This window comes from Gavialis gangeticus, unplaced genomic scaffold (genome assembly GCF_001723915.1).
Source record: "Gavialis gangeticus isolate Ggan-Ray unplaced genomic scaffold, GavGan_comp1, whole genome shotgun sequence".
Classification (NCBI taxonomy): Eukaryota; Metazoa; Chordata; order Crocodylia; family Gavialidae; genus Gavialis; species Gavialis gangeticus.
In genome coordinates, this window is record NW_017729024.1 from 90,725,628 (window position 1) to 90,733,399 (window position 7,772).

Here is a 7,772-nt window from a genome sequence, read left to right on the forward strand (position 1 = left end):
CACACACACACACACACACACACACACACACACACACACACACACACACACACACACACACACACACACACACACACACACACACACACACACGCGCTCTATATGGTTAACTCTGCCTTATGAAGAGCACTTGTATATTTAGACACAATTCTTTGTGTGTGAGTTTGCACTCATGCATTAATTTTTCTACATAATACTGAAGTATTGTGCTTTTTAAACCTGGTTTTCTTAAAATTATTCTGTGGTCCATAATAAGGCTATTCCTACCTGATATGGCACAGCATAGTTCCTAGATATCTTAGTACAAGAAAACTCGAGAGTGAATATGAGCCCTTCTGCCTTCTAATTACAGTTTCCTGTTGAAGTCAATGAGAGCTTTATCCAGCTATTAAATTTAGGATTATTCCTAAAATAGTTGAACTGAGTCTTATTCAGTGACTCTTGCTGGAATAAGTAGTGTCACCAGGGAAAGAATTGACAGTTTCTCTAGCTTAGAGTTAAAATTTAAAAAAAGAGAGTTAAGTCAGCCTCCTGCTTCAAGGAGATAGCAGTATTCAGTCAGCATCCTGCATTGGCCACCATCAGCAATAAAAGACCTGACTTGGTAGAATGTGGGCTTGTTCCAGCATGGCAGTTGTTGGTAGGTTTTTATTACATCATTAGGATTTCTATATGGGATGCCCAAGGACTGAGGTTGGTGTGATATACTGCATAAAATTGAATAGCCCAGTGTTTTTATTTTCCTTCTGAGAGAAACCCTAGGGAGAATGCGCTCCTTGCTATGTATATTTCAATTCCTACTAATTTATATAACTGAACTTGTTTCTTGAAGAATCACAGCTCTTTTTGGAGTTAGTAGAAGTGTGCTGTGTTTGTGTAATTGTTCAAGCAAAAGGATATGTGACTGGCTTATTTTAACTTGCAGATTTCTGCAGCTTCTCTTTGAAATGGTGGGGCTAGGAAACGGCCGTCGAGGGATGAAGTCTCCACCTCTTCTGGTAGCTGCGCTGGTGGCTTGTCTGGTTGTTTTGGGTTTCAATTATTGGATTGCAAGTTCTCGCAGCATTGACTTGCAGGTAATACCATGACTTTCATACAGCATTAGCACCTAAACTTTATTTGTATTGTCTCCTGTGAACTGTGTTTTAAGTACACCAAACGCAGAGTGAAACTTGGCGTGCTTTATGAACCTGTTTGCCTAGTCATCTCATTAGAGCAGGGGCGGGCAATTATTTTGGGCAGAGGGCCGCTTACTGTTTTGGCAAGCCATCAAGGGCTACATGACAGCCAGCCCAGGGCAGATAAATATTAATTTTCTAAATTTTTTAGGGGCCCCACGGGCTGGATAGAATGGCTTGGCGGGCCACATTTTGCCCACCCCTGCATTAGAGAGATCCTGGAAACATTGGGTTGGAAGGGACCTCTAGGATCATCTAGCTCAGTGGTTTTCAACCTTTTTTTAATTTGTTGCCACCTAAAAGAATTTGAATGGAGGTGCAGACCCCTTTCAGTTGTAAGTGTGGGTATTCATGTACTTTTGATTGATCATAGTTGTCTTTCACGGACCCCTTAGATATAGTCTGAAGAACCCTAGGGCTCCACAGACCACAGGCTGAAAACCACTGATCTAGTCTAACCCCCTCAAGTAAAAACTCTGCATTTGCACTAACTAGCCTGTTGTCAGTTCTTTTAATCTCAACAGTTCTGAATTTTTATGCTGCTACTGTTGCTCAGTAAAAGACTTCAAAATTCAGATGAAATGCTCAATAAAAAGCATTAGCATTTATCATTTTATTTGTTCAGGTCATCATGACTGTGAGGGGTGTATTTTTGCCCCTCTTTGGTGCCCAGTGGTGGTGACCTGTTCATTAAAGACCTGGATTGAGACCACAAAGGCATTCTGCACAACTGGCTATACAGCTGACAATGAGGCAGAGGCCATTACCATCTTGGGTCACACTTGATGCCATAACCTAGATGTGTAAGGCTGTACTGGTGTTCAATAATTGCAAAGTCATGCAGTACCTTTCTTGGACAGAAGTTTAAAATTCCTTTACGTCCATTAAGCCATATACACTTCCTAGTAGTAGTTTATATAGTAGCTGTATTCATATTTTAAGGGTTGGGCTGCACATAAAGAATATTTACTCTTACACTTTTAAAGCAGTATATTTACTTACTCATTTGCTTGGCAGGACTTTGCTGACATAATGACTAAGATGGGAAGGAGTGTTCTCCTTTTTTCTGTTCCTTCAACCAAACTGTTAGCATTTTTCTTTTCTTTATTTTTTTCCCCATTCTTATCTTCTGTGGCAGTCCCAATTTTGGAGCTAAACTGAAGCTACAGAGAATGAAACTGTGAAATAACAAAGCTTGAATTGTCTTCCCTAGAGATTCAGCAGATTCTAACCTTTTTGATACACCCAAGCTCTATTCTAACAAATAGCAAATGTTAAATCTGGAATCGGATGGGTAGTCCTAGACACAACAGACTGTTCAGATTTCGCCCCAAGAGTTTTCACTGAATCTAGCCATTATATTAGAAGGAAGTATGTAAATGCTGACTGGGCAGTAAAAAATAGAACATGTGAGGTACTGCTGGTGCATCCTGTAAAAACTGAATAAAAAAAAAATCTTAAGTGCGATTATAATGCTCTTCCTGAAACTTCCACTGGTTTTTAATGTGATCTCTTCAAGCAGTCCAGGAAGCAAAAAAAGGATTAATTCTCCCTATTTATCAATATGTGTTCTTGACAAATAAGTATTTTTTGCTAGCCACCAAATGCCACCTGCTGTGTTTCCGTCTGTTCACACAAAATAATCAAAGACAGACAGGGACAGTATTTGTACTGATGTGCTCCCAGGATAGCTTCTGCTTATATGATAGGTGGCATTCTTTTCTCTAAGACAGTCTAGGATCAAATGTGGGGGTGGTCTGTTGCTCTCAAAACTGGTCTGGATGTGGCTTGTAATACAACCCGACTTCTTTAGTCACTGTAAACTCTAGGAGCGCTTTGGAAGAACAGAGGTTTAACTCTGATGTTGAAGCCAAATAGTATTTTTAAACCTTCTATTCAGAGTCTTAATGCAGGATAGTTACATGGTACATAGTGGTATTTTGATTCTTACTCTACCCTCTTCTATAAGGTTGGTTTGTATAGCTAGGCAGCTAGTGGATTTCACTAGTGGAGTAATTGGAATATTAGTTTGTAAAGTACTTTGAGATGAAAGACAAGCATTTAAAGAATGTAATATTAAGTAGCTTGTGAGGACAAAGCTAGATTAAAAATATTGTATGGGGAATCAGTTTCTGTTTCTACAAGATTAAAGTTGGATCATACACATAAATCCTCTTCATAAGTGCTGATTAATGGGAACCACATACATTTGTATATTTGCTTCCTCTCAGAATCGGATTATGGAACTGGAGGGGCGAGTCCGTAGAGCAGCTGCAGAGAGGGGAGCTGTTGAACTCAAAAAGAATGAATTCCAAGGAGAACTTGAGAAGCAGCGGGAGCAGATTGATAAAATCCAGTCCTTGCACAATTTTCAGATGGAAAATGCCAAAAAAATACATCAGGATGAGAAGGTATGACCTTTTCCAGCCTGTGGGCTGGTGTGACATTTTTATCAAACGATTTTCTGCATGGAAAGAGTTACATAAATATTTAAGCAGTGCAAAAGCAGTGGATATCATCATTTTGATTAGTGCAGCATGGGGGAAAATGGAAATCCAATACAAATGTCTTTACTTAGAGTGGCTAAAGAATGTTCTTGTTTTTCATAGAGAAAATAAATTATTTAATGGGTGAAAAATCCACTGCATTTTTGGCATCTTCTGCATAAATTAAGTATAGTTACATTGCAGCAGATAACAATATTATGTAGAATAAATCACGTTAGAAGTTGCAGGTAGCATTTTTCAAAAGTGCTTAGAATTGACATGACTTTTGCTTTAGAATACTGATGGTTGAAAGGAGCTTATATTCTCATCATGATGTTGTATTGGACTTTTCCAGTGTCAGATGAAAATAATAAAGTACATTAATTGCTATAATTTTAAAATAGAAGCAGTAGCTACAGGATATAGAATTACATGACTTTTGAATGTGTGGGTTTGGCAATATTGTACTAGCAGGTAAAAATCTGTTATCCTTTCTTTACTTACGAAAAGGACTGATTAGAAAAATGACACACATCACTACTTCTACGTGGTATTCTGTGAACACATTTAAACATAGTTCCTCTCTACTTTTTTCTTTTTTTGTTGCCTCAGATTTTTTGGTTATTTTTCCTTGGTATAGACATGTCTTCCTATACTGTTGCTACATGTCTTCAGTTGTTCTGGTTGCTTCTGCTATTCTGTAGTTCATAAGCAAAGCTGTGGATTGCTGCCTTTTGATTAGTGGATCAAAAGAATGGAACTGATTTAAATAGAGTAAAAGAACCACATTGAGAAATACTTGTTCCTTACTTTGAATTGCATAGCACCTCATGTATGGACCTTACAATTTCTGAGATTTGCATGTGAATGTACTTCTTAGGTGTGAAATACACTTCTTATGGACCAAGACCAGCAGCATTAGGCACTCTGGTACTGCTGTGAAGAGACTGTGTAAGAATATGAAGTCTGAGTCTTCTGTCATGCTCCTTAAAAAAAAATGAGTTCCAACAAGAAGTTGGAGCTGTGAAAGCATATTGATAAAATCCAGTCCTTATGTATTTCTTAAGCTTGTTTACTCTTTCCTTGTTTACTTGAAAGACCAGTTACATTATCACTGGACCAATTGAAGCATGCTCTTAACTTGTTGTTTAAAAAAATAAATGAATTCTTTCTGTGTTGTTTTTTAAAAAAAATGTACCCAAAGATTATTTTCAGAGTCCCAAACATATGACACTGTTTCAGACTAACATAGACAGGGGCTCAAGGAGTACTTTCTATTGTTACCAGATCTCCTTTCCAGTAGCAGGACCCATTTACTTCCTTTACTTTCCTTGGTGAAAATTCTGAGGTTTTCATGTCAGAATTTGTGTCTGTTCCTTGGTGCTAAGTGCAGGAACTTTCTGTCTTCCACTTTTGCTCCTTAAGCAGCACAGTGAAGTGATATAAGCAAAAACTTGATATTGTTCTTTGTCTAATGCATAGAAATGAGTATTACTTTATTTTGGTGCTTACCAGCAAATCACCAATGTGAGCTTCATATATAATTTCTTCCTCTTGGTAGAGCCCCTCTGAAATATGGGAGCATTGTGATTGGTTCTTTGGTTCTAAAGTGCTTTTCTTCCAGTGGGTGCTTCTAAAATGTAGGTCCATTAATGTTCAGTAATGGAATACTACTCAAGTCTGCTGATGAAACAGTATGATTGCTATATGAGGACAAGCTGTTTGGTGACCACTTCTAATTGTCAGTCCCATGGAAACCAGTTGGCAGAGCTTTTGAATGGTTGTTCCCCATGTTCAACTTTTGCTGCTTTGAATTGGGGGGAGGGCTGCTTGCCACTGAACCAAGGTATGTTGAATTTTAATTCATTTTAATCATGGAAGAATGTGGATTTTAGGTTGCTTATTTTTTTTAAACCGAAAATTAGGCATTTTAATCAGAGAAAACCAGGATCCCTGGTGATCAAGCAAGCTTAAGGTCTCCCACTGTAGACTGTAAATGATCCAGGGGTTAGAAAGCTGATAGAAGCATGACTACTTATAGGAGCCTACATCCCCTCTGTACTAGTATCTCTGACCTCCAGTGGATTTCTAAGATACAGTGCGGTTTTTTGTGGGGGGTGTGTAACAGATATGATTCTGGATATAGTCAATCATATATGGAGGAGTTGAAAAGACTGTTATCAAGGCTATTAATATTTTAGAAGTATATTTATGGCCCTGGCTAAAAGAGTGAGGTTGTGGAATTTGATGTCTCTGGAAGGTAATTAGCAGGCATACCAATGCTGTGGTTGCAAGATACCCAGCCCTTGAGGGGAGTAGTACTGACTGGTTTTACGTGATTCAGGAGGCCTAGTTAGACAGGCCCTCAACCTGAGTGGCTGCCCTGATCTAGGAGTCCAATGTGCATGCATGTGCACGTACATACGTGTGCACACAGATGCACACGCACACCTCTGACCAACTTGTGGTACCTGGCAGATAAACTGGCTGGTAAGCGTCACGTGCATGTAACCTGTTTATGGTACATTTTTCTTTATCCTCAGTATCCTGGTTGGTCACTGGTTAACTTCATCATGGTCTGTGAGAGAAGCAAGCAGGAGTATTTTCATTAAATTGTAGGGGACTGGAGCCCTAAAATTCTAGTTTGGCAGAGGAGGAAAGTTGGTTCCCCCTCTAAGAAAGGTCTCGGTTCTCTGATAGTTGCATAATTGTGGTGTTCTGACAGAGGTAATACAGAAATTATGGTTGTTGTTGACTCTAGAATTGTAGCACTTGGAAATTAACTCCACTCTTCCTGGTGAGTGAAGAAGAGAGTCCAAAAATGGTCTCCTTATCCCTAAAGGGGAATGATTTATATAATAGAGAAGTTAGATTGTTTGTGATTATCGTATACATTACAACAATACTCCTTTTCCTTTCACACACTGGTGGATTGCGATATGTTTCTACTGGGAGAGTAGAAGGATTTTCCAGATGGGGAGAATTCTTACAAGAAAGATTTTCTTCCAGCGTAAATCCCAGGCACTGAATTTTTTGCAGTGACTTGTAGTATGTTTAATTGTGACTTGTCCTAAGATGTTTATGAGCGCCAGGGATTGCTTACCCCTGTTCTAAACCATGACGTTTTCTAAAGGAAAACAGTGTAATCTACTGTTACCGTGCAGAATTCATTACATCCAGGGTGTGCACAGACTCTTTAAATTCCTCTCAGGAATGTACTGGCAGAAACATCTTTCTGAGACTCTATTGGGTTCTTAAACTGGTGGATAAGCAGGTCTAATGAAAATGGATCATGCATTTTCAGGTAAACAGGTAAATAGTGTTGTATTTTACTTATGGTAACAATCCTAATATTTATTTGTTGGACGTGCAAAATGTCATTGACTCACTGCTTAATGACTGCTTTTTACAATGGTCTTTAAGTATTGCTCTCAGCTCCTTTGTGAAAAGGTTCTGTGCCTAATGTTTTCCTTTTAAGATGAAATACCTATCAGTATGTTTCATGTCAGCTTAGTCAGAGACACCACTTAGAGAGGAAAAGTCAGGCTATATAAGAGATCATGGTCTTTCAAAATGCTGGTTTCTTAAAGAATCATAGAAAAGCAGGGTTGGAAGGGACGTCCAGAGGGCATACAGTCCAACCGCCTGCCTGAGGCAGGATCATCCCTATTCAAATCATCCTATACAAATTCATTGTCTAATCAAAATAGTAAAACTACTCAGTTAACCCTGATGCAGCTGAAAGAGAGAACTCATGGATCTGCCACAGGTAAAGTGGGGGACTATGGTGACCAGTGTCCTGCTGCTGCAAAGTTTGTTAAAAAAAACCACACGAGAGATGCAAGGATGAAGGCCACGTCCTCTGCTACAGAGGAAGGTGAAAACCTTCGCAGTTCATACCAATCTGCCCATGGAGGAAAATTCATTCCTCCAGCCTCTCCTCATGTGACTTGTGTCTCAAATATGGTGATCAGTCTGACCCTCCTGCCAGGAACATCCAGGTGTAAGGCCCAGCAGGAGCATTGGCATGCTCCAGTCAAAATTCTTGAAGGCTTTTGAGGAAGGCTTCAAAAAACCCTGACATGCAGCAGCAGGAAAAAAAAAAATT

At 39.2% G+C, this 7,772-nt stretch overlaps 1 protein-coding gene across 4 annotated transcripts in view; it reads left to right on the plus strand.

The window, feature by feature from the left end:
* GOLM1 (golgi membrane protein 1) overlaps positions 1-7,772 on the plus strand; it is a 96,682-nt gene that overhangs the window by 16,032 nt on the left and 72,878 nt on the right. For all 4 annotated transcript variants that reach the window (XM_019517373.1, XM_019517371.1, XM_019517374.1 and 1 more), the window contains exons 2-3: positions 926-1,076; positions 3,410-3,589. In XM_019517373.1, the coding sequence (XP_019372918.1) occupies positions 948-1,076; positions 3,410-3,589 (309 nt within the window). In that variant the 5' untranslated portion in view covers positions 926-947. The remainder of the gene's footprint in view (positions 1-925; positions 1,077-3,409; positions 3,590-7,772) is intronic.